Genomic DNA, 26386 nt, shown 5'->3' with positions numbered 1-26386 from the left:
ACATCTTATTTCATTTTATTCTTTGGGGCCACGTCCCAACATGATGTTTTTGATGTTCAGGGGCCACAGTACTTTCTTATGTCCGTGCTCTGGTGGGAAATGGCTACATGAAGGGGTAAGCATTTGTTCTGAGCCTGGAAGGAAAAGTGTGAGTCTCATGAGACCAGCTCTCCCAGGGAGAGCATGATTGCTGAAGGCAGGGGTGTTGCTTTGGGGTGGTCCCCAGATAGGACGTCAGGCACCTCTGCAGGACATCACTGAGTGAGATGCTAACAGTTCGGTTCTCCTGCAGACCTGCTTGGGTCGGGGAGGAAGTCTCCTTTTGGTCATAGTATTTTTTATTACCTTTCTTAATACTTGCTTATTGCCTCAGAGAGAGTAGACCTGAAGCGTGGAGCCATTTCTGCCAGACTGCTTAGAGGAAGTGCAGTGACAAAACTTCTAGCTGCAGCAAATCATGCAGACGTCACTGAAGGGAAATAAAGCCACATGTCGGGAGCTTAAACAAGTGTTTTCATTTTTTTAAGATAATGTCTGAAATTTAGAGAAGTCACTGACATCAGAACAAGGGTATTTAGGGCATGTGTTTATTTTTTGATGGGGGGACTACGAGGGATTGAACCCAGGGGTGTGTTACTACTAAGATACATTCCAGCCCTTTTTATTTCTTATTTTAAGACAGGGTCTCACTACATTGCTCATTCTTGCTAAGTTGCTGAGACTGGCTTGAACTTGCAATTCTCCTGCCTCAGCGCTTAGCTGCTGGGATCACAGGCATGCAGTGTGATTTGTGGCTTCACTGGTATTGGACTTTTCAGCTCATTAGAAGAGATAGAAGGGTTTGAAGTAGTTTTGGTCCCATGTTCAAAAGCACATGGTGTGGGCACTTGATTTCAGTTAACAGTATCCAGACAGATGTAGTTGCTAGGGTTTTGTTTTGTTTTGTTTTGTTTTGTTTTGTTTTGTTTTTACAATAAGCAAATCACTAGCCAAAAAATTAATTGTATCCCCTACGGTGTTCTTCACTTCTTGTAAGAAGAAGAAACTAATATTAGAGTAATTACAGGATGCCAATAATTGATGTGCTTGTTGCTTAGAGCACAATCCATAGATCTGCAATATTAGCATCACCTGGGAGTTTGATTTTAAGAAATGCAGAATCTCAGGCCCTAAATCAGACCCATTGAAATAGAATTTGCATTTTGAGAACACTGCCAGGTGATTCGTGTGCATTTTAGTAAAATGTGAATAATGCTGCTGAGCAGATGTTAGGGGTGTGATAAGTAGCATTTGACTTGCTAACTTTCTGGCTTCATTTATTTGGGCTTTCTAGGTAGGTGAATGGGATGTGTGGGTGTTTAAAGTCAGAAGTAAAACAAAAATGTGTGCTGATGGTGTATGTTTGCATTCTTTTTATGGAGTGGGTGGGTTGGAAAGGGAAAGTTACTTAGGAAACATTTTCAAATTGGTCAGCTAATTCTAATTCCCAGGCTCTGACCTCCTTCAGGTTAAGACATCTGCAATCTCTGGTCTTCATGAATGTTCAGCCTCAGGGAATCACATGATCAAGGCCTAGGAAGCCTTAATCTTTACATGTAAGAAGAGCTCCAATAGGAAAATTGAACAGTAATCTTCACATTATTAGCAAGAGGGTTTTGTTTCCAGAAACTAGAGTTATCTCAGGATCTGTGTACATGTACCACCTTGCCAATGTATTTCAGACATTATTTTTACCTATGATAATTTTGTCCTTTTAGGGCTGGGGAGATAGCTCAGTTGGTAGAGTGCTTGCCTTGCAAGCACAAAGCCCTGGGTTCGATCCCCAGCACACACACACAAAAAAAGGAATCTTCCAAAGGAGGAGAGCTGGGTCTGTGGCTGGAGGTAGTTCAGACCATTTGTGCCTTAGGCCTGGCTGGTCATCACAGTAGCCCTTCACCTGCATGTGTATAGTACCTGGAGTTAAATTATTGAAAATAAAAAATAAAATATCAAGATTCACTTCCTCAGTCTTTCTTACCACACTTCCAGTGTCCCCTCTAGCTGTGGTGATGTTGGGCAACTCAGGTGTTTCCACTTTATATGAACTTCATTTGACCCAGATAATTTACCTGGTGGGTATTTTTCTAGGATTCTCCAGAATAATGTTATATTGTTCTCAGCCAATAAGAACAGCTTTAGGTAAACCCTTTTTCATTTTTAGTGAGCACTTGTCCATTAGTGTCACTATACAAGTGTCCAGGCCCTCAGAACAGGACGTGTTGCTTTTAGCTCCGGCATGAACCTGGGTCTCAGCATTTGGAGAATGCTGGTTTTCAGCCACTGTGTGCTGAAGCTGTCTGCCTCCAGGTGCTTCTCCATAGGTCACCAGTGGTAACTTGAGTTATTTTTTCTATTGTGATTTCTTGCCCAAAGCTATAAAAGTGGCCTATAATCAATAGTAAAGTCTTGCCAGTAGCATGTTTCTGGATTCATTTTAGGCCTAGTCGTATCCCATTCTTTCTTTTTTGACTCCATTTCCTCTTTGTTTCAAGTCAGGAAGCAGTGATCCCAGTAAGAACGTCAGTGCTGCTTACTGCGTCAGTTTCTTGTTGAAACAAGTTTCCTGTTGGAAACGCCAGTGTGGTTCCACAGGGACTTCTGCCTGCCTCAGGGCCTGAAGTCGGTGCCGCCTCTCTAAGCACGTAACCACAAGTGGGTCTGTGGAGGGCTCGAACTGGTTGGCAAACAGAGAAGGCGACTTGATGATCCACGGCAGGTCTCCTAGTCCGTACACACAAGTGTCTTGGACATAGTGGCCTGCAAGAAGAAACACAAGAACTGAGCTGTCTTTGTCTCCCCACCGTTCACATTCACACAGAAGAGAGACCCGTGCTGCTTCTGATGGCATTTGATGGCCTCTGCTCCTTCATGAGTTCAGACCAAATAGCATTTCCATGATTGCTTTAGCAGAAGCTTTTGTGTTGAATTCCAAAATTAAGGTGAAAGAGGAGCATTTTCATTCTTTTTGTTTGCGATTTCTAATGTTCATACCTGCTTGGCTGCCGTTGGTGGATGCTGTGGAATCTTAGCTAGTCATGGTACGGGGAGTTGAAGTAGCACTCATTTGTCTGGTAAGATCTAAGTTCTGATAGGTGTTTTTTTGGTTGGTTGTTTTTTGTTTTTTGTTTTTTGTTTTTGGTGGACCTGGGAATTGGACCCACAATGAGCTACAGTACATTACACCTCCTCCCCATTTTATTTTGAGTTAGGATGTCAAAATAACAGTTGCCCAGGCTGGCCTCAAACTTGGGGTTCTCCTGCCTCAGCTTCCCAAGTTGCTAGGATTACAGGTGTGCACTACCTTGCCCTGCTCTGATAGGTTCGGTTCCATGAACCTCTCAGTCCTTTCCTAGGTGGTGGGTAGTTCATCAGGAAGGTATTGGTTTTGATAAGTCATCACTCTATCTTTCATTGGTTTTGCAGTGTGAGTATGTCATATATATAATTAAAAGGGAAATTACAGTTGGAACCGTGCTGATTGGGTCCCTTGGAGACAAACCCTGTGGCATTTCTAGTGCCTCACACTGTATGTGACACCTTCTGTTCTCTTGATCCTCTCAACACCACACTGAAGTAGTTTCCATCTGCGCGCTCAGTTTGCAGGTGAGAAGCGAGATCTCAGCTCTGGGGCAGAGGCCTGTCCATCTGGAGGTGCTGCCCTCTCACTGCTAAGCTTCCTCTTTTGCCCTCCCTATATCAGCCCAGGAATTCATGTTTTCAAAGAGAGGAGGTACTGAAAACTGAAAAAATCTAATGATGTTCATAAGACTGAAAAACATCAGAAGGAATCCTGCTCCTCCTGAGCAGGGTCTACGTAAAGGGCTAGAACTGGCATTTGGTAGGCATGGCATCAGGGGCAGCTGTTATCATGATTAAACTTTTTAAGTGATGGAATTTTTTTTTTTTTTTTTTTTTTTTTTTGTGATACTGGGAAAAGGACCAAGGGGTTCTTTACTCCTGAACTCCATCCCCAGCCCTTTTTAAAACAAAAAATTTGAGACAGCATTTCATCAAGTTTGCCTGGCTGTCCTTGAACTTGCAATCCTTCTGAGGTGTGCACCTGCCGTCGGGTGTGCGTTACCATGCCTGGATAACTGATAAACATTCTTGGTACATAGTGATGGACTCGCAATAGAGTTATAGCTGAGTAGTTAAAAATTCTAAATTCAAAACTAAGCAGTGTGACTTTGAATGGTGTAGAGGAAAATGAGGTGGGAGTGGGTGGGGGAAGGAAAGATAGTGAAATGAAACAGTATTACCCTATGTATATTTATGATTATATGAGTGGTGTGAATCTAAAATGTGTACAGCCATAGAAATGAAAATTTGTACCCCTTTTGTGTACAATGAATCAAAATGCAGTGTGTAAAAATAAAAAAAAATTTTAATTAAAAAAAAAGCAGTGTGAAAAACAGGACCTAAGTGTGCAGTGAATCAGCTACCTGTTAGTTTTAACTTCCTAGCTGTTGTTTAGATGCATATGGGTTTGAACTAGAAGGAAACAAAAAATGGAACATTTTTGAGGTTCTGTTAATACTGTCTGGGTGATTAAAAATAAAGGAACTCTTGACTGCTGGTTATCATGAGATAATGGCATTCTGTGGCAGGGTTAGGTGTGAGCCGACCATTGTTGCCATGGGAAGCTGCACTGTGTTTGAGACCCAGCTCTGCCCCTTCCTGTGCATTTGGGTGTGACTTTGGGCCTGGCTGGGGCTGGGCTTGGATAGTAGCTTCTACCGGAGAGCGCCCGTGACGATGAGTTCACCACCGTCCCTGCCACCCACCAGTGCTTGGCCTGATCCTGTGCTGACTCTAAATGCTGCCCACGCACGGCTGTGTGACTGCTATCCATTGAGAACGGTTCGCACCCCAAAGCCAGGGATGTAGGAACTCTGAACTGTTAGCAGTTAGGGATGATGTCTTGCTGAAACGTTCAGGTTGCCACCGTATGGCGCCTGAGCCCGTACTCTGACTGGTACCACAGCCCTGCTGACACTGCCTGCACACCATTTTGGGAGCATCTGGCCTGCTTTTCTCTGGTCCTGACCACCCCGTGGTAACGGCAGGAGCGCCTGCTTCCTCACGAAAGGCAGCTGTTTGTCGCTCTGCTCTTGGGCTGTGCCTTCTTACCCTGTGAGGAGCCCTCCAGTCGAATCGTATCTACCCGTTCACAGATACTCCATGGACCATTCACCCCAGGCCTGGGGCATAGCTCAGTGGTGGCGCCCTTGCCACCCAGCCCCCTGACAAAGCCAAAGGGAAAGCATCAGCCCGCTCTTCTGACCGCCACCCGTCGGGAGGTTGGAGGTGCTCAAGGCACAAGAACAACTTGTCTTTGAACTATTCTGGACTCGAAGTTTACTTTTTCATTTAACTACAGCCAAACATAAACATATTTTGGGTCCGTCTTTTTCATAGTTAGAAAACTGAACCTGGTGTATTTTGCTTGCCTGTTCAAACCCAGGGGTGGTCCCCAAATGCACTATTGGAATGGGTCATCCTGTCTCTGCAGTAGTTCCCTGCAACTGCTTGTGGACCAATAGCAGGGCCCAGGCGTCCTTGCAGAGGGGATGCTATGCTGCAGCCACCCTCAACTGACTTTGCTGTCTCCTGCTGTCTGCGCCCACCATTTGCAGCTCCACAAAGACGCCAGGTGCCCCCTGCTCATTTTCCTTGCAGGAGTTCTCACAGCTTTGGCATCTCTGCTGAACACATGTACACTGAACTGTGAGCTCTCTGTTCCATATCTCCTCCTCCCCCAGACTACTGCCCCTCCCAAGCGGCCATCTTGGGCTGGGGGAGGTGGGATGGGGGAAGGAGGCCAGAAGAGCTCCATGGGAGCCAGTTCCAGTGCCTCTCTCTAGGCTCCCCCAGCTTGGTATGCCAGGGCCCCTCTGCCCTCAGCCAGTCCCTTCCAGACGTTTCATGAGTGAGGGGCACATGCTACCCATCCGGAACCCTGCTTTGGGGTGTCCTTTCATCCCTCCCATGACTAAAACCTCTGGGACACCAAAGAGACAGAAGGAATAGATTGGAAAAAAACTCCTTTGAATCACTTGAACTTGTAACAATCGCTTTTCCTTATTTCTTTGAGAGAGCACGCAAGTAAGACGGGTGAGGCTTGTTGCTCTAGAGAGGGCATAACATAGCATACTGTCAGTAAGGGGCCACATGGTTTTGGCTTTGTGGGTCCCATAATCTGTGTCCAAACTACACATTTCTGCCCTTCACTGTCATAAACAATATGCTGCCAGGCAGGGTAGCGCACACCTGTGATCCCAGTGACTTGGGAGGCTGAGGCAAGAGGATTGAAGTTTGAGTCTGGACTCGGCAATTTAGTGGGACATTGTCTCGAAATTAAAAAAAAGTCTGGGATGTAGTTCAGTGGTAGAGCACCCCTGGGTTCAGTCCCAGGACCAAACAAAAACACACTCACAAAAAACAAGTGCGTGGGGCGTCTGTGCCCCAGTGGAACTTTGCTTATATAAACAGCAGGCAGGCAGTCCCAGGCAGCAGCAGTTGCTCAGCCCACTCTCAGTGTGCACGTGCATTATTCTCTTTTATATTCTAATAGATAGGAACACAGCGCTTGTTTTTAATCAGTGTTTGAGTTTGAATTCTAAATGCAGATAGAAACATTCAGATAGGTTGTGATTTTTAAGACTTCCTAAGTTACATCCCTGCTGTGTCCACCTCATGAAGGTTTATGCTTTGTGCAGACTGACACCCCTGCTAGTTGAGTGGTCACTAATTCCAGGTCAAGCCTGGTCGCAGTGTCCTCCCACCACTGTTGGTGGGGTGGCAGCAGCTTCGTACTCCCTGTGGGGCTGAGGATGGTTTTTGGCTTGCTTTGCTTTGCTTTGCTTTGCTTTGCTTTTACCTCTGCATCCATCGTGGATGCTTCCTTCCTCTGTCCTCCTCTTCGTGGCTCGAATGTTCCCTTCCCAGCCGGCATCTGGTGTAGCACCTGGAGCATCTAAGAAGATACAACCAGCACACAACGTGGACCCAGCTTTCTGGACTTTTAGTACAGGTTCTTCTGCGTGGCCATTACTGTTCCCTCTAGATCAAACAGTCATTGAGAAGGACAGAGGGGCAGTCATCCTTGGCTCAGGTGCCTCATTAGTTACATCCTTGCAGAGGCTAGAGCTTTTGGGCAGGTGGTATACCATTGGCGGGGCTGCCAAGGGCCAAGGGCTGCATCCGTGTACCTGCTGTTGTCTGTCTTCCCTTTCCCTCCCCTGTAACTCACTTGTGTGTGTCAGGTGCTCTCTGTGGGCATGGGGGTTCTTGGATTGTTTGCTCTGGAATAGCCCTCACAGGTGATATGAAACTGGGACTTGAAACAGGGATGGGATTTTAAAAGAGGCCTAGCCAGGCTTTGTCAGGTCCCTTGCACAGCATTCTGGGCTGAGGAACTTAGCTTTTTAAGCCTGAAGCCATGCTTCCTAAAGGAGCCAGTTGGGCTTTTACAAAGAGGAAATAAATACTTAAGTCCACTTAGAAGAGGGTGTCAGCTTTCCCTCTGCCTTGGAAAACCTATCTGAAGTATTAGACTTGCCACAAAAACATCACAAGCTTTAATATTTAACATTCTCAATGGCCCTTTGCACACTGTTTGACCTTAATTGCTCTCCTGCTTATCAGGTGAAGGAAGAAATGAAGAACTTCCCAAAAAGTTATGCTCAGCATTTTCAAAAGGCTCTGTTTGAAGTGAAGCAAAATGCCAGTCTCCTTTCTATAGAGGGAACAAAGGCAGCCATGTCAGATTCCTAAAACCAAAGACCTTCTGGGTTTCCTAAGCAGGTGTTTACAAAACCACAGTAGGACAGTTAAATAGAAAGCATCTTCAATTAAGAATGAAACTCCTGCAGTTACTTCTGACCTGAGCAGACATCTGTGTTGTTGGATGTCTCTTACCTTTTAGTCGGTTCAGGGTCACCCAGTAATGCTGCTCTGGGCTGTGGATGTCTTTGGACCACTGAAGCATGTCTTTTGCACGGGCATCAGTCAGTATGAACTGCACAAACTTTCTTGTGAGTATGTAGTAAGCACTTCCAAAATACATTGTTAGGTTATGGGGTGGCTCGTGTTTGAATCTTTTATTTGGAGATACATTTCCTTCAGGACTGGGCTCAGGATGACTTTGACTGGCCTTGGATTTAATGTTTGGTGGATGGATTACTCCAGGAGTAATATTTTTATCATTCCATTTGCTTCTGATATAGTGTATGATTTCTTTGTTGGTTTTGATTGGAAAATCTTGTCCACAAAGATTAATGACATAGTTCCATTGAAATTTGGAATGAACTAGTTCTTTCATACAATTAATATCAGCCTGTAGTCTTGTAAGGCCAGCATGAACCACCTTCTGTCTCTTTGAAATAAAGATGTTTTCAAAACAGTCAACCAGCCTTTGCACCACAGACTTATACTTCTTTGGGGCCTTTTCATCAACATGAATACAGTAAACATTTTGAGGTACATAAATAGCTCTGAGAAGCTGCACAAACATGGTCAGCTCCTTGTGAATGGTTATAATATATGCCAAAGAGAAATTGCCCTCTTCTGCAGACAGGGGCCTGGTTATGAAGTGCAACCCCTGGGAAATCCTGGAGCAGTTTCCTGGTGTGTGTAGATAAGCAAGTATTCCAGTTTGAGGGTTTTTACAGAATTTTGCAATTTGGGGAGCTGCCTCTTTCCCTTGAAATAAAGCTGAACATAGTTCATCTGGATAGAAGCCACATTCCACGGCTCCTGGAGAAGCGGGCACCTCCTCTGCTTCCTCAGGAGCTGGGCTCCTTAAGTAAAGGAAAATGAAGATGCAAATTGCTATGCACACGAGGAGCCCGGGCTTTGTGGCTCGCAGTTGGCTCATGTTTTGAGTTCCAAATGCATTCTGATTACCGCAGTTTGAAATTTGTTCCTTTAAACCTAAAAGAACAACAGGTAGAATTTAGAGTGTTGTGACTTTTTTCCAACTTTATCGAAGCATTCTAAAACTACACGTATTTAAAGTTTATAATTTCACCAGTGTTTTTGTTTGTGACAGGGTCTTACTATGTTGCCCAGACTGGGCTCAAGTAACCCTCTTGCCCAGCCTTATGAGGAACTGACTGCAGAATAGGGCCCGATTTTATCTATTTGAGCCATCACCCGAGAAACCATCACCTCAGCCAAGATAAGAAGCGCTCTCCTCGCCCGAGTCTCAGTCCTTCCCTCGTGCCCTTCCCATCTTGGGCAGTCACCGGCAGGCTTTCTGTCATTCTGGATTCATTTACTTATTCTGTAATTTTATGTAAATGGAATCATAGCCTGTACTTTCTCTGCCTGGTGTTTTTCTCTTGTGATGCTGCTGACAATTGTCCTTGTCTTTGTGTTTATCCCTGTTCGTTCTTATTGCCAGGTAGCGTTCCGACTTGTGACTGGCGCAGTTGGTGCGTTCCTCTGCGGATGGGCATTTAAGTCTTTGCCAGTTTGCGAATTTTTCTGAGGTGCTGTGAGCACTGCGTACTAGCCTCCGTGGGCAGGTGTTTTCCTTTCCTTGACTGAACGTCATGTGGTGCTGTCGTTGGCTCACTCATCACTGTGTTCGCCCCTTATGACACCACCAGGCTATTTTCCAGAGTGGCTGAAGCGGCAGTGTGTGCGAGTCTGCCTGCTCTGCGTCCTTCAGCCCTGGGTGCCATCAGATGTGTTAACTTGACTGTTCTAATAAGCTGCAGTGGCGGACCCCTGGGGCTGACTGCATCTCCCTGCTGCCTGGAGATGTTGGACATGTCTTCAGGTGCTTTTCTCATTTATTTATGCCATTATTCTGTATTATGTTTAAACTACATCTTTTCAGTAAAACAAATGACAAAGTAAGGGAAATTTCATGATTATAAACCTAAACCTTTTGAATTAGTTTGTGAATTGTTTTTAAGGACTACTTTAGTGATTAAATACAAATTATCTAAAGAGGTTATTTGATGATGATATAGTTGTCTGTCTTGAGGTGTAGCAGGTACATGAACAGGTATAGCCATAGCAAAAAGTAATCAAGTCTATTCATTAATTACTAAATTAAATTCTTTTGAATTTAGGGGGAAAATTTGTCAGCTAAAATGTCTTGTTTATGAGTTGTGTGTCTCTGTTTCCATAAAAGCCACATCTTATTCCCGTGTCCTGTTCTTCAGAAGCCACCATACTTTGGATGGGAGTTCTCTCCTGGATTTGACACGCCTTGCCTGTCCCCTTCGTCATTACACATGCTGTTCAGATTCACCAGACAGCATTTTGAGTTATCCTTGAGTTCTTAACTAAGAGGCACTGAAAGCCTTGAATGTATGTTGGTTGCAGATTTTTTAAATGTTTGGTATTTATTTTCTTTGTACAGCTTCTTTCTACCTAGCATGCTTAAAACGTAAAAAGGTACTACTGCCCAAAAGTACCAGGTCACAGTGTTTGATGGTTCAGTGTCGATTGCCCCAGACATCAAACCTTGTAGCTTACCTTTAAAGACATCTTATAAATTATATAGTACTGACCTTTATAGACATACAACTCCATAGATCTTCATGTCTGGTCTCTAAAGTAAACAAGGCCTATGTAATAAAAATTAGAAATAGGATAGGAAGAAGAAACCTTCTTAAAATGAAAGCCAGGCCTTGTACAGTGTGTAGAAACTTTGATTAAAGGTAAGCCACCTGGTGTAGTTGTCACGTCTCCTCCTGTGTTGAAGCTGCAGTGTGTGGGGGTGGGGGGATTTGTCTTTTGCCTTGGTTTTGCTCCTGTCACAGAAGTCAGCCCCTCTGTGGGGACACATTGTCCCCATGCAGCCTTCTGTCACATAACCCTGGCTGGCCATAGGTGGCAGAGCCCAGGGGATTGGGTATTTTCAGTAGTCTGTGTAATTAAAAGAACACACGCCCCCTGGGGTAGTCCATTGTCCTTCAGGGTGGAACCTGGGCTGAATGGTTTTTCTTTATAGACACAAGTGGGAGTCGGGAGCTGGTGGAGTGGGACTTGTCACCTCTCTTCTGACAGCGCAGTTTTTTACACTTGCCTGCCTAACTCTGGCTCTGGTTCACTGAAATTTAGAATAGATTCCTGCTGAAATGCCACCAGCAGTTTATCTTTCTGTCATTACTTCAGCACAAGTTTTGTAAGGCAGTCAGGTCAGGTCTTGTAATGAGATCTTTGGAGAGCGCACTACTGGTGAATATAAATAGTTCTTGCTACCATTATAACATGACATCCAGGGGATAATACGAAAATTCCAGGGTTCCTTTTTGGAGCCAGGCAATTTTCCCTTTTAGAGTAGCAGTGAGCTCCGTTCTGTTTTACAAGCATTTTCTAGCTATTCTCAGTTGTTGTTTTCTCTATTGTAAAGTCAACTTTTTTATCTATAATGAAAATATATTTATCACACCTATGACTTTCTATGACTAAATTAATTTCCAAAAAATGTAGGTAGTGCCTTCCAAGTGTAAGGAATATGTAATCCTAAAGAAGTATATAGTCTTACTGATTTCTTGAACCATTTTTTTCTCCACAAAATTTTAATATTTATTTCCTTAAAGGCTTTAGAAAGAATGGACACACATTATCCACATGTGTATGGAATGGACATTCAGGTCCTTTGTCCAGCCTTGGCACTTTGACCTCTCCATGTCCTGATCCTGGGCTTTACTAAATCCCAGATGGCTTCTAAATTCCAGGGTATGCAGGCTCTGAGCCTTTGCCATGTGCTGCCTCCCCTTAGGTTGCCTTTCTTACTGTTTGTGCTTAGTAATCTTTTAGTACCACATAGCTGCAGTCTTTGGACAGTAGCATTGTTACAATGTTACAGCGTGTGTAGAATTAAATAGCTTCCAGACAACAAATAATGTGAGGATTAGAGAGGGACTGAAGCCATGTGACAGTCAGAAGACGCTGAGGAATGCCACAGCAAGACCATGATCCAGGCTGTGGCTGTGGTGGGTTAAAGGTGGAGGTGGCTTTCTGCGTGTACCTGCTGACTTCATTATCGTTCTCAGTGGAATTGTCTTGCATCTTGTGTTTTCTAAGTGCAGTATGCTGCCTGGAATTGTTTCAGAGCATGGTACCGTCCGTGCTAGAGCCCTGGCTGTCTGCGTCTCCCTTTTGTTCTGTGCCCTCTCTCCCGACCCCCAGCAAGCCTCCGTAGTGGGTTTGGTGCTGTGGGTAGGACCATTTTGTTTAGAGCAGGCATTTTGAATCTGTTGTGACGAGATTTAATTTGCCTTGATGATCTGTTAATTTATTTGGCACTAGCTCTTCATAAGCACTCACTTTTTTGCTGAATTTTTAGACTGTTTTTCTTTAAATTTTTCTTTTAAAGGCAATTCCAGTGAGTAAATATAATAGATGGTTATGTTTCAGAGTGAACTTAAAGTATCTTGTCATATATTCTAAAATATTACTGCTTTAAAACATTAATACGTTTAATCAATAGAAACAATTTATCTTGTATTTTCAGAGCTTTATTTAAAGAAAAAAAAGTAGCAATGCTCATTATTGTACTTACCTTGTTGAGAATCTGATATTTAGCTTGGGCTTTGCCCCAGGGCCTGTCTTGGCCTGAGTCTCCGTGTGCTTGGCTGCAGGTGGGTGTGATATTTCTGCCTCCTAAGGATGCTGGGGTAGGTGCAGGAGTGCATGGATCCAGCGTCACACTGAGCCTGGCTGGCCCAGCCCTGGCACCTCGTCAGCTCTCATTCCCCGGAGGTGTGCAGCCCTGACCACAAGAGGCTGGGTCTCCCTCCACTTACTGTGCCTCTCTGAAGTCACCTTGGCCACTGCAGTGAAAATCTTGTGTCTGTTACTTTTGTCATTTTGGGGCTCAGAATAATGTCCAAAGCACCCTGGACATGAGTACTTTTCTTGAGCCACTTGAGTTTACTGTTAGTTGGATTGTTGAGCTGTCCAGGAAAATGGAAGCCTTAATCTTACAGCAAGCTTACTTCCTTGACATGTGTAAAACTTCTGTTAAGCCATTTTGATGTAAAGAGGAAAACTCCATTTTAGGATAGCCTCTCAAAACAACCACAACTAATGCAACATTCTGTTTGCATTACTGGCCTGAAATGAGAACTGAAGATTTGGACATGGCCTTGAGGTTGAAGTAGTTATTACCTCCCCTGCAAGGAATTAACAGGTGGTAGCATTTTAAATTTAAAACTCTAGTTGATCTCATACTGTAAAAATACTCCATTTTTATTTTCTTTGGCTTAAACAAAAAGTGGGACTATTTTTCAAAAGATGCCTGCAAATTTGCCTTTAAAACGTTACTGATAGTCTAGTCTAGTAAGAGGAAACAAAGAAAAACACACTGACTTCAGAAGTAAATCGTGCTTAACCTGCGGGTTAGGGTCCTGAGAAGTTAAAGAAGCACTTACCAGAGAGCGCTGCTCTTGTCCGGAGTGGGGATCTCAGCAGGGCCACCGCCACCTCTTCTCCCTGTGGCTTCCTGGGCAGTGGCTCCCGCTCTGCAGTTGCCTGGCAGGCCGTGCTGCTTTTGCATCCCCAGAGAGTTGTGTTCTCGTTGATTCTGACATGTAGATGGAAAAATAGTTGTTGCTCTTGCGTCTCCATTTCTTCAAGACTGGGTCGCCTGCTGAAAAAACAGGAAACCCTGCCTCCACGCAGGGCAGCAGGGCACGCTCCGTTCTGGAAACTGCTGGTCTGGTGTGTTAAATGCTTTTAAAAATAGGAGGCAGACCCCTTTTCAGTAAAGTGATGAAGCATTTAAAAATCTCACGTCTTCCTAAAGAGCACCCTGAGGCTCCAGCGTGGCTCACAGGACTCTCAGGGAGGAGGTGAGCCAGAAGGCCTGTCCCCAGGTCCACCATGTGGTGCAGGTGGGGCCCACTGCTCCCCTCAGTGGGTCTCCTCTTTCCCCTTCACCTTGGAGCACCTGTCCTCTTAGCATCCTTTCCTCCTCAGATTCTAAAGGTTTTGTCATAGACTCTTTTTAGTTCACTGTGGGCAGATCTACTAAGAATAGTGGAGCCAAGGGACGTGAGTCCCATCTTCGGGGCCAGGGTCACGCAGTGCTGGAGCACTCACCTAGTGTGCACCTGGCCTCGGGTTCCTGAGCACTGAGGAAGAGGGAAAAAGAAGCGGGGCTGGGCTGGGGCTCAGTGGTGGGGTTTGCCTAGCACATGTGAGGCACTGGCTTTCCTCCTCAGCACCACATAGAAATGAATAAGTAAAACAATAGTGTGTCATCTATAACTGAAAAATACGAAAAGAAGAAGGAAGAACAACACTGGAGGTTTGTCCTCTCCTCATGTGTCTGGACACCAGCCTGGGTGGTTCAGTCAGTGAGGCCACATTGTCCCCACCTGCTGGTGGAGTGACTGCGCGTATGTGGGTGCCACGGAAAGGCCTTAACTGAGCAGGTAGGACCTGGTCCCGTAATCTTAAGGTGCTGGGCATTCGTGTTGCCTTTCCATAGTGACAGCCCATGTGCCTCACGCTCCTGCGGAGACACTCTCGTCTTCCACGAGTCCAGGTTCTTATTTTACCTAACCAGATTCACCAGTGAAGCCAAGTGTAGGAGCGCATACCTAGCTCCTTGGTAGCTTGGGAGGCTCAGGCAGGAGAGTCTCAGGTTCAAGGCCAGCCTTGGCAACTCAGCAAGACACTGTCTCAGTTAAAAATAAAATGGGCTAGGATGTAGCTTAGTGGTAGAGCAGCCCAGGATTCAATACCCAGCACACACATACACAAAAGAATCACAAAGCAAAGCTTATTTTATGTATGGAAAAGCCACACAAGCTTGTGAAGTCTTGATGTGATTGTGTCCCCTGTGCCCTGAATGTGTGCTTAAAATTTGTCCTGTGGATGCTGCTGAACTGGACCAGTAGGTCTTTACGTACTGGCCATTCCTGGAGGGTGGGGATTAGACTGGATTCCGCCTGGTCCTCACCTCTGCGGAAGGAGAAAGTCCTCTAAGCCAAAGAGAAATGGCAGGAACAGCTGAGGACATGATGGACAGTTACCTGTGTGGCTCCAAGGAAAGCACTAACCCAAGAAGGACCAGACAAAATAGGTGAGGAGTAAATAGATTCATTTATAAATTTTTATATAGATTGATTAAAATGAATTTTAAAAAATGAAAGCCATAGAGATAAAATGGACAGATGACTTATGTGTAATTGACAAAAGGCAATATGAATGCAGTGGGATTTTTTGTTTTGTTTTTTAAAGCCAAAAATGAGCTACCTCCTTGGTCATTCAGATTAGCATAAAATTTTGTTTTTCTCAAACTGTGTGGTACGATGGATGTGCTCACATGTAGGGAGTGTGAGTTTTATGTAAACTTATAGGGGAACTCTTTGGCTTTAAAATTTCATTACTTTTCATCCTGGATTGAAATATTTCTTTAGACTGTTCTCATTCTTTCATTTAGCAAAAAGTAACATGGCTCCCACTTGGAGCTTACCACCTAGTGGAAAAAAGACGCTCTTTTCAAGTCTGTGCAGGCATGCAGGCATCGTTCATTTCTGAAAGGCATGAAGTCCTGTGTGGGAAACGAGCAGGATTCTATGTCAGATACGCAGGTACATTAGCCTGATGCTCCCAAGTCTATCTAAAAAATTATTATCTGGAGCATATGAGTATAAAGTTACTAGTCTGCCTTCTCCTTTGGTGTGTGATAAGCATTTTCTGCCTTGTCAGACCAACCGTGTGCCCTTCCCCTCTCAGCGTGTTAGGGGCTGGGGTTAGCACGGGGTTGAGTGCTTGTTTCACGTGTTGAATCACCTCCCTCACTTGGGAGCATCTAAGTCACAAGTAATCAAAGGAAGCAGAGATTTTAAATGACTCTTCAGTTTCAGCAGTACTCGTTGAAGAGGCTTTAGTAGGACACTGGAGGTCGGAGGGAAAGGGTCCGTCCTCTTGGGCCAGCCGCACCTTTGCAGCAGCCTCTACCCTCCTTCTGGAGTGACCCTTTGCCTTCAGCCTAGAGAAGAGCTCCAGCCTGTGCTGGTGTGGTGGTGGAAACCTGCTCTCTGCCCGTCTCCCTTGCCTTTTGGGGACGAGCCGTTGCACTTGAATTCCCAGTGTCAGGCATGAAATCAGGGCAAGTGACAGGGCCTGGAGCAATGGAGGGGATTATGTTCACAGTGTCAAGGGGATGTGCCTACTCAAGTCCAAGTGATCGAGGTCCCTGCGGGATAATGGATCTTTTGAATTTTTGAGAAAGCAAGCAGGATAGTTAAGTTTTAATGTGAATGATTTGTGGCTTTTTATTGTGAGTGGCTAATTCAGCTTTGAAAATATATTAATTCTGGGTCAAATACAAGTGTGCACAGAGTAGAGTCCACAGCATCTGATCAGTCATTTCCAGAGGAGAGACCTCCAACACTGTAGGAAAGAGGGGCAGCAAGCTTCCACAGAGACACAGCAGCAGAAGTCCTGGAGGGGAGGAAGGGAGGTGCTTCAGGGTGGTCACCTGCTTCCTCTCCCCTTTCGACTGGGCCCTCAGGAGGGTTGTTGACGCCAGAGCTGCAACTCCAGGCCCCGCTGGGCCTTTTCTTCCACCTGGTCTATTCCTTCGTTTCTTTTTCATTCCCTCTCCAAGGAGAAGACATGCTCCTCCCCCAAGGAACTCTCTATCCAAAGCTCTCCTAGCCCAGGACTTCCCAGGGGACCTGCTCCCTAGTCCCGGCCTCCTGCAGCAGCCGAGCACAAGCCACTTCTCTTCAGAGGTGTCCCAGTCAGACATCCAGTTGGGATCTTACTCCATTACTCAAGTAATTTCTCTGTGGCACCAGCCTCAGGGATTTGTGGGTCAAAGCAAGGTGTCTTCAGTCATGAAAAACTTTCCAGACAAACCACAGAAAAGGAGCTGATCTTGACATGAAATAATCACTTCTAAAGATAAGAACCACAATAAATAATTCAACTTAAGGCAGAAGAGGCCAGCAAACATTGGTTGCTATGTTCTGTGTATTGGGAGGTGCTAACCAAATCTTTGACAACTTTAAGAATACCTCCAGGTCTCTTTTTGTGTGGAGAGTGCTTTCCAAAAAGGAGATCCTGGGCTTAGCATGTCTCCTGTTCCAGGCACGGGAGACTTGTTGGAGGCACTTTTCACTTGCCTGCAGACAATAGAGGAGTACCTTTCCTCTTGATAAGGTGCCCACCTGGATTTTCTGCAAAGACAGTGACTGATGGAGTAACTAGAAATTTTAGTTAGTAATAGACTCTACTTTGCTTATTTTCAATATTTATGATTATAATATTATCAAATAGCTCTTTACAGATATCAGGAAAGATATCGTTGGCTTATCCACTCAGTGGATAAATCAGCAGAATAAAATTGATGATCCAGAAATTAGCTTTCACATTTGTGATTCATTGGTTTTCTAAGGGACCAAGACAACTCAAAAGGGAGAAAGAGGAGTCCTTTTAGCAAATGATGCAAGAGTAACTGGATGCCCACCTGTGACTCCACCTTATGTCATGCATGAAGATGGAATCAAAGATCACAGGCCGACATATATGAGCTTAAATGATTAACTTCTTAGGAAAAACATTGGAGCAGATCTGCATGATCTTGGGTTGGGCAATGATTTATTAAATGCAAGACAAAAGGCATAGTGGTAGAAGAGAAAATTGGTAAGCTGGGTTAATCCAAATCTAAGACGTGTTTCAAAGAACATCAACCAGAACGTGAAGGAACATAAGAAAGGAAAGACCGTCTGTAAATCACGTATCTGATTGGGGACCTGCTGTGGTCTGAACACTGTGTTCTCCCCCAGTTCATATGTTGAAACATAATCTCCAGTGCAAGAGTACTAAGAGGTAAGATATTTGGAGGCAGTGAAGCCCTCCCAAGTGGGTTAAGACCCTTATAAAAGAGGCGTGAAGGAGCTGTTTCCCCTGCAGTCCTGTGAGGACATGTGGAAGACTCCATCCATGAGGAGTGGGCCCTCACCTGTAGATGCCGAATCTGCTGGTGCCCGATCTTGGACTTTCCAGCTCCAGAACTTGAGCAAGAAATTTCTGTTTATGAATTACCGAGTGCAAGTTATTTTGTTATAGCAGTCCAAAAGGACGAAGACAGAACCCATCCAGAATATATAGAGAACAACTCAACATTAAGGAAACAAATGACACATTTAGGAAATTGGCAAAGGATTTAAATAGACATTTCTCTGAAGAAGTTGTACATGGTCAGTAAGTGCATGAAAAGATGCTCAGCATCACTGGTTATAGGGGAAATGCAGATTAAAAACAATGAACCAGACCAGGCACGGTGGTGCCCACCTGTAATCCCAGCAGCTCAGGAAGCTGAGGCAGGAGTCACAAGTTCAGAGCTGGCCTCAGTGACATAGCGAAGCCCTAACCAACTAGGTGAAACCTTGTCTCAAATTAAAAAATAAAAGGACTGGGGATGTGACTCAGTGGTTAATCCCCAGTACCGAAAACAAAACAAAACAAAACAACCCATTCACACCATTTAGGAGGCTATAACGGACAATAGCCAGTGTTGGGAAGGTTGTGGGGAAAGGGAGCCCCTGCGTTGCTCTTGAGCATGTAAAATGGTGCAGTAGCTCTGGCAGTTTGTCTTTGGAGGAGAGGCGTTTCCTCCAGGGTTAAAATAGAAGTCCACATATGACCCAGTAATTCTACTCCAGGGGTTTCCCAACAGAAATGAAAACATGCGTTTACATGAAAACTTGCACATGATGCTCTCAGCAGCATTGTTCTTGGGAGCCAAAAGTGGGAGCAGCTCAGATGTCTGCCGGCTGTTGAACAGAGGAATTAAATGGATGAAATGTGAAGAGATGTAGTTGTAATACAGGCTACGGCATGGATGACTCTCGAAAACACTGTGCCCAGTGCAGCCAGTCACACACAAAACACTCCTGTAATGTATGATTTCATTCATATGAAATGTCCAGAATCCCGGAGACCAAGTAGGTCAGTGGCTGGCCAGGCCTGAGCAGGTGGGGAGGCGGCAGGGTGCTGCTGGACATGGGAGTTCCTTCGGAAGTGTTAGACATGTTCTCACATCAGATCTCGTGATGGCTGCACAGCCGTAAATAACTTCAAAGGCTATTGAACTGTGCACTTTATGTAAAGTTCATTAAATTATATTTTATCTTTTTTAAAAAAGACATGTTTGAGAGGCTGGCATTGTTGCTCAGCAGTAGAGCCCTTGCCTGGCATGTGTGAGGCCCTGGGTTCAATATTCAGCACCACATATAAATAAATAAAATGGAAGATCCATTGATAACCAAAAAAAAAAAAAAAAAAAGGCATGTTTGATAGAGAATGTAAATGCTGGCCAAGCCTTCTTTTCCAGAGCTTACTTGGTATTCTGTGTCCTGAGCTTGGTACCTTGAATTAGGAGTTGAAACATGCTTGGTACCCTGAATTAGGAGTTGAAACATGATTTTTCTCTGCTACCGTGTTAAAAAAAATCATGGCAGTGGAAAAACATTAAATAAAAATCCAAAATGTTCTACGAGTTGGAAAGCTACAAAATAAGATAGGGAAGAATAACTCATGTCTCATAGGCAGGGTGGATGGGAAGAGCGAGCTGACTTCTCTTCCACTTGGTCGTTCTCGGAAATCCCATCCTGCTCATTGAGGATTGAGACCATGTCTTATTTAGCACGGAGCCCAGCTCTTACAGGGTGAATAAGAGAACATACTGATTGTATGTCCCCGCAAGGCCTTTTCATCGCCGGTCTTATTACCTGGTACACTTCCCGTTGCAATAAAAGCAAATGGCTTTGTAATGTAATGAGTGACTAACCCTGGCTGGACCAGTCACGTTTCAAGCCTAGGGGATAGTGAGACTGAGCTTAGAGCGCACTGCCTCAGTTCATACTGAGAAAGCAGTGCTTGCAAAACGAGGGGGTTATTATGCGTGTGTGAAGCGCACAGATTGGTGTTTTGGTGTGTGTGTGGAAAGATGACCACATGTCCCTGTCTGTGGTGAGACGATTCCAGTGGTCCAAAGTTGACTTTTTTCCATCTTCCTACCTGATTACCGTTACAGGGGGTAAGGGGTGTGGCATCTGAGCAGCTTGCAGTGTGCAACACGACATCAACTGGTCTTCAAGCTACGTTAGCGCTCCAGACCTGCCCTCCTACATCGTTGCCAGCACCCCTGCCCCCCACCACACCTGGTAGCCTTTGTTCTACCATGTTCCTGTGTCTTCGGTTTTTAGATCCCTCATGGCAGTGAGATCGTGCAGTGTTTTTCTCTGTGTGTCTGGCAGGTTTCTCTCAGCACACTGTCCTCCAGGGTCTCCTTGAGGGTTAAAAAGCATTGTCTTGTTGAGATGCCAGTTTCTTATCAGCTCATCGGGTGACAGGTGCTAGATTGTTTCCAGAGTGTGCTTCTGCAGTAGGACACAGGAAACAGGGTGGGCATCCCAGTGGGACTTCCCACCAACCTCCCGCTGTGTTTTCAGAGGTTGGAGTGGCAGGCCCTCAGGGAAATGCACCCTGCTGCCATGGCCTGGCTGTCGAGAGCCTTTCTGTGCAGTTGCCCTTTGTCAGAGGGTGCTGTTCTGGGAGGATTTATAAAGGGCTCTTTGTGAATATAATTGTGTTCTGTAAATTTGTCCTTTGAATGTTGTATATGCTGCAAGTGTTTTCTCGTAGCTTTTGACTTATGTTTTCTTTAATGATTTTGCCTTTGTCATGTAAGTTTGTCATTTTTACGTAGTGTAGTTGTTAACCTTTATAGCTTCTGCCTTTTGCTTGCTCTGGGTGACATTTCTCACCCTAGTGATAAATAAGTTGCCCTATAAGTTTCTATTCTTTTAAAAATTTCTTGTTGCATTAGGTGTGTAGACCTTAGCCCAGGGTGATTCAACCTCAGCACGGTGGCATTGGGACAGGGCGCCTCAGTGGTACTGTAGGGTGTTTACCAGCCGAGGCCTCTACCCACAAGATGCCAGTGGCACCTGCACCCCAGATGTGACCTCCAGAAGTATGCCCAGACGGTACCGTGTGTCCCCCAGGAGCAGAACCACCTGCCCTTGGGCCAAAACGCTGCTCTTCACAGCTGAGAATCTCAGGTCCCGAGAGGTGGAGGAGTAGTCTTACCAAGTAGGTCAGTCAGAAGCCTCAGTTCCTAATGGAGGCAGCAGAGCCTCCCTTTCATTTTCATGATTGCCTCTTTTACCTGACCCAGCCCTGGTGTCGAGGGTCCTGACTGTGTAAGAGTATGGTAAGAGTACGTGGTGGGGTGGTAAGGGAAGAGGCAGGTTGTGGAGTAGGGAAGAGTCCATGTGAAGCTTCCCGTGCTCTCTTGCTGCCCAGAAGGGTCTCACAGAGACAACACTGTCCCCAGCAGTGCCACGCAGCAGCATACGGGTGACGTATCTCCCAGGGAAGCCTGTTAGAGAGTCAGTCCCAGGGTTTTTGCTGTGGGCTGGTTACATACCCTCTACTTAGCATGTACCAACTTCCAGACTCCCAGAAGTCAGGCAGGTGTTCAGTATAAACCACATTTTATACAAAGGCTGTCACCGCGAGCCACCTCACCAGTTAAGAACTGGCAGCAACCCTCCTAGAGTCCCAGTGCCCAGCGGCCTTGCAGTAGCCTTTTGGAGGCAGCACTCTCAGGCTGCCGAGGCAGCTTTTCTGGTCACCCAGACCTCCCGCACCAGGGCTTTGCCCGAAAAGCTAGTGAAGCTGAGATGCAGGCAGAGCCATGACAGGAGCTTAGCAAAGCCTGGAAGCTGACACTCGGGGCTGAGCATGGCCTGAGAGTGACCTGAGAGTGACTTCCCCTCTGTGACCAGCTCTGTCTTCTCTCTTGTCCTCTCCAGTGTGGGGCTGCCTTCCAGGAGGATGATATCATTGTGCTCAATGGCACCAAGGAGGATGTGGAAATGCTGAAGAAAAGGATGGAGGAGAGAAGACTGCGAGCGAAGCTGGAGAAGGTGGTGAAACGGGCTTGCCTCCCACCCTCCCCTCTGAGAGTCTCGGGGTAGAAGTCGGTTCTTCAGGGTCTGCCCCAGGCTCCTCCTCTGTGCCAGAGCCCATTGCCAACCTCTGGCTGCCTTTCCAGCTCCTGCTAGGGGTGTGTGTGAGAGAAGCATTCCTAACCCTGGAGACCTTGGGCTCTGGAAGCGGTCCAGCGGTGGCTTAGCCACAGCGCTTCTGTTGTCCATGCTCAGCTCCATCATCAGTGAGGTGGGGGTGGTGACAGCCCTGCACAGGACATGGGTTGTCAGGAGGATAAGAAGGGTCATGGTCATGCCTGTAAAGCGCTTACAGAGAGCACAGCCCTCGTGAGCAAGCCCTCGTGAGCAAACCCTCGGAGAAGGGCGGTGACTGCAATTGCTGTTATTGTCAATTGATTTAAAAATCATACATACTCAGTTTTTATAACTGGGAAAACAAAAGGAAGAGTAAAACATCACCATCATCCCAGCAAATCTGAAGGTTCCTTGCCTCCCAGATTTGAATGTGCATAGGACTTCCCTGCAGGCCAGGTTCCAACGGCCTGGGGGACCCTGGGATCCTGTGTGTCTCCTCCTCCCAGGCCACTGGATGCAGTCCTCCAGATCCGGGAGTAGCAAGGAGCTCACTCGAGCTCTGTCCCACGTCTTCCTGAGCCCTCCCTGGGGGAGTCGTTATGAGTGGGGCTCTTGCTTTCCAGAAGAGAGCCCAGGGACACAGCACTGTGATGACAGTCCTGGTGGGTGTGCAGTGGTGGGGCCTTGCTTCGTAGTCCCAGGTTTAGAACCACATTCCAGTGGCCTATTTCTTAGTGATAGGCCATGATGAGCAAGCTCAGCAGTGTGCTGGTTGAGGTCATCCAGTGTGTGTGCCATCGACTGAGTCCAGCTGTACATTGTAGGATTTGTTGTTTACAGAGGTCAGCTATGTATTGCAAGTCTTTCATGAGTGGAAAGATTTTTGTTCTTTATGGAAAAAGTAGGCTCAGGGTTAACTTGGGAGGAAACTTTATGTAATGAAAACGAAAGCAGCAGTCGCTGGAAGTATTAGAAACCAGTGTCCATATCCTGAAGACATCACCTTACAGGGACAAGAACCAACCTTAAATGCACCTGTATCAACCAGTAGGTGGGAGTTATGTGATGAGGAAAGAATTTTCAAGTGTTCATTTTTTTGCTTTTTGTGTTTGTTTAGTCTCAGAAGAAAGGACAGGAGCCTCTCACCCTGGAATGAAATGTAATTCATGATTGTTAAGCTCAAGAAAGCTGCTAGTTGGGTACATGATTATTCTTAAGCATGGACCCAGAATTCATAAAGATCCAGATCCACTGGCATTTCCTTCTTTTCTTATTTTATCAGTCTTAGAAAACAATCATCTAAATGGTCCTGTGGGAAAAGAATTGTACCCAGACTTTGTAATCAAATGATAATAGAAACAGTCTGTGGAGCAGTTTTATAAGATATTAATATAGCACTCCAGAGAAATACTGAAAGAGCACTTAGTCATTTAAGTGCTACGTTAAGGTTAAAAATCGTGTGTGTGTGTGTGTGTGTGTGTGTGTGAATTCTAAGTTGGTGGTCTACATTACTTTGATTCATTATCATAAGAGCAAAAAGAGAAAGAAAAAGGACCCTTCCAAAAGGGATCTGCCTGCTCTTCATTGCTACCTTTGATCATTTTTTTAAATGTGAAAGGGATAATTTGTATTTTAAAGGAAGCTACTAGAGATTTTCATAGTCTTTGATTGTTTTACTTGTGTGAGTTTCTGTCACAGGCTTCCTGCCAAGCTCTTCAAAGCCCAGTGGAATTAACATGCCCCTCTCTGCAAAATACTCACTGGAGCTCCTGTGAATCCTTAGATACTGCTGCCAAGATACAAAATATTTCCCAAATAAACTTGCAGCTGGACTCGGAGCGTGATATTTTCTCTGCACCTCCTTATTGCCTGTACTTTCCAAACAACTCAGCTGTGAATGAAAGGCTTGGAAGTAAACAGTTGTCCCTGGTTTTCCAAGGACCGTCAGCCTTCACAGAAAGGCATACATGGCATTGCATGTGTAACGTGAGCAAGGGTTTATGTTCTGTTCCAGCTTCTAGGTCACACTGCATGTGTGTTACAAGTTCAGGGTCAGTGTTTGCTAGAGAGGGGGAGGTCTTCTGAAGTAAATAGACTGTGTGTCTTTAGCGCCACCTTTTGGATACTTGGGGAAGTAATATTTTAGAGTAAATTGAACATAGTCCTGTTTATCATTTCTGCAGTTGCATCCGTGCAAACGTAGCCTTATAATTTTAGAATGATTCGTTCATTTCTTCTTGTTCTTAATGACCAAAGTAACTATAGTAAGTAACAAAATTATAGTGCCTTAGACTCCTAACAAGAATTATCCAGAGTTAGGATAATCTGCTAAACGTTTAGTATAAACCTCCAGGCCTTACAGCTACATGAACAACATCACAGCAGCTTGGCAGCTTTGAAAATGAGGCAGGGAACATGTGGAATTTGGTGCGTGCTTTGCTGGCTAGACCACAGAGCTGCCTGTAGTTTGCGTTACTCACTTAACTGCTCTTTGTGTACAGTAGTCGTTGTTAACATTGCCTCTTATCACTGAAATCAGTCATCTTCATTTAAAAATTTTGAGAATGTAATCTTTGGAACATAAATATAAAACTAAGCAAGGTCTGTGCAGATAGATGTGTCTGCGAGGCTCCAGGGCATCACTGGAGATACCTGTGGAGACTTGAGGTCTAGAGTTGATGTTGTCGGTCCTGGGAGTGAGGACCTGCCTTGCACCGCGTACTGTGCACCAGCCCACGATGGCGAGCCCCTTGCTGCTGTTGCAGGACAGTGAGCCTGGGCACGTCCTCCAGCAGCGTCTTCCTTCTTACAGAAAACAAAGAAGCCCAAGGCGGCAGAGTCTGTTTCCAAACCAGACGTCAGTGAAGGTAAGATGCTAGAAGAGGTATATATTTTAGCACAAAAGACTGCAGGGCTGTGTCCTAAATAAGTTCATGCTTTGGTTTTGCTTCCTTTGTTTCTTTTACAGAATGCCCAGGGCCATCAAGAGTGAAGACAGGCAAGCCTGAGGAACTGGGCCCTGATTCTAGAGAGAAGAAAACCATCTCGGCACCCAGAAGTACAGGTGCGTCCTGCTGAGAGGAGCCTGTGCGAGTAGAGAGCTGGGAACCCGAGGGCATGTCAGCTGTGTGGCTATGAGCACACCAGAAAACTCAGAATTTCCAAGTGATGTCCCTGGCTAGCTCATTGAGCTTCTGAGGGAACCGTGAGGTGTCGCCACCTCTGCCCAGGAGTCCTGTCGGGATTAGAGGCCTGGGTGCAGACCTGGCTGTTGTGCTTTCCTGTTCAGGAAGCACAGGCACATGATGCCGCCCAGAACGGGACTCAGACGGACCGTGGAGACTGGTGTGGACACGCGTGGGGCTCTGGCAGGAATGTGCCTGATTTCTCTGTGGTCAGCTTTTTTATGGGATCCACACACCACTCAGAGTCTTTTCTCTCCACCTGCTTCTTGGACAAGTGTCAGGGCTTTTCCTGAAGCTCACTGTCTTTAACTCCAAAAAACAGCATTTATTTTAATAGAAGGAAAGCACAGGATGGTCAGGTAGAAGGTCTAACTGTCATTGTGTCGTGTGTAGGTGCACAGTGTCAGCAGTTCCCGTCCTGGCTTGACATAGGGTAGTGGCCTGGCCTGGGACAGATCTCTTTAGTACCTCTGTGTCCTCCTGTGCCCAGCACCACCTTCTGAAGATCAGTTCATCTGCTTGCACTGTTCATGGGGTGGGTGCCGTTGCTGGGAGCCTTGGTGTTTAGGGGGTGTCAGTGGGGGTGCGGTTCCGTGATCAAGTGCTTTCTGCGCCACGGGAGGCCCTGGCTTTGAGCCCCATCACCACAAAAAATAAAGGGCATACAGTCCCAGAAAGCAGCGGGAGGGCCTCCAGGGCGGGCCGGCTTTCGTGCCCTTTTGGGAATGCCGTGTTTGGGGTGATCTGTAGTCCCGGTGTGAAAGGATCTGACGTCTCATTTTCCAGCAACTAACGGGAAAGCCGGGAAGCCTCCGTGCGGGGCCGCGAAGAGATCCATCGCCGACAGCGAGGAGTCCGAGACCTACAAGTCCCTCTTCACCTCTCACAGCTCCGCCAAGCGCTCCAAGGAGGAGTCGGCCCACTGGGTCACCCACACGTCCTACTGCTTCTGAAGCCCAGCCCAGGCTTCTCCCGAGTCCCGGGATCTTCTGTGGGGTCCTCAGTACCGTGTTCTCGCTGGTGTACTTGGTGTCATAAAGCTGTCCTCGCCAACCTTTGAGACTGTGCAGTTGGTCTTCCTGTGAGGTGTGGGTTCTGGGGAAGGATGGCGGCTCGCAGTGACTGGCAGCCTCT

The 26386-nt window shown here is 45.9% G+C and overlaps 2 protein-coding genes across 2 annotated transcripts in view; one reads left to right on the top strand and one right to left on the bottom strand.

Moving 5' to 3' along the window:
- Window positions 1–26354, top strand: part of Rtf2 (replication termination factor 2) — a 37774-nt gene extending 11420 nt beyond the window's left edge. The window contains exons 6-9 of the mRNA XM_047541905.1: window positions 21855–21968; window positions 24880–24934; window positions 25036–25131; window positions 26039–26354. Of these exons, the coding sequence (XP_047397861.1) occupies window positions 21855–21968; window positions 24880–24934; window positions 25036–25131; window positions 26039–26205 (432 nt within the window). The 3' untranslated portion in view covers window positions 26206–26354. The remainder of the gene's footprint in view (window positions 1–21854; window positions 21969–24879; window positions 24935–25035; window positions 25132–26038) is intronic.
- On the bottom strand, window positions 2573–8920 carry LOC124977957 (beta-1,3-galactosyl-O-glycosyl-glycoprotein beta-1,6-N-acetylglucosaminyltransferase 7-like). The gene is made up of 3 exons (XM_047541904.1): window positions 7963–8920; window positions 6923–7018; window positions 2573–2799 (listed from the first exon to the last, which is right to left on the bottom strand). Exons 1-3 carry the CDS (start codon window positions 8918–8920, stop codon window positions 2573–2575), a joined length of 1281 nt encoding a protein of 426 aa, XP_047397860.1.
- Window positions 26355–26386: the final 32 nt, after the last annotated feature.

Source organism: Sciurus carolinensis, chromosome 2 (assembly GCF_902686445.1).
Source record: "Sciurus carolinensis chromosome 2, mSciCar1.2, whole genome shotgun sequence".
Classification (NCBI taxonomy): domain Eukaryota; kingdom Metazoa; phylum Chordata; class Mammalia; order Rodentia; family Sciuridae; genus Sciurus; species Sciurus carolinensis.
The sequence above is the reverse complement of the archived record's forward strand: the minus strand, read 5'-3'. Positions and strand labels throughout refer to the sequence as shown.

Excerpts from the sequence above, each read along its gene's own strand:
- LOC124977957 (XM_047541904.1), bottom strand. The coding sequence starts at position 8,920 with ATGAGCCAACTGCGAGCCACAAAGCCCGGGCTCCTCGTGTGCATAGCA. Across the intron at positions 7,019-7,962 it reads GACCCTGAACCGACTAAAAG|ATGCTCCAGGTGCTACACCA; the intron begins GTAAGAGACATC and ends GTATCTTCTTAG. Across the intron at positions 2,800-6,922 it reads CATCCACGATGGATGCAGAG|GCCACTATGTCCAAGACACT; the intron begins GTAAAAGCAAAG and ends TTCTTCTTGCAG.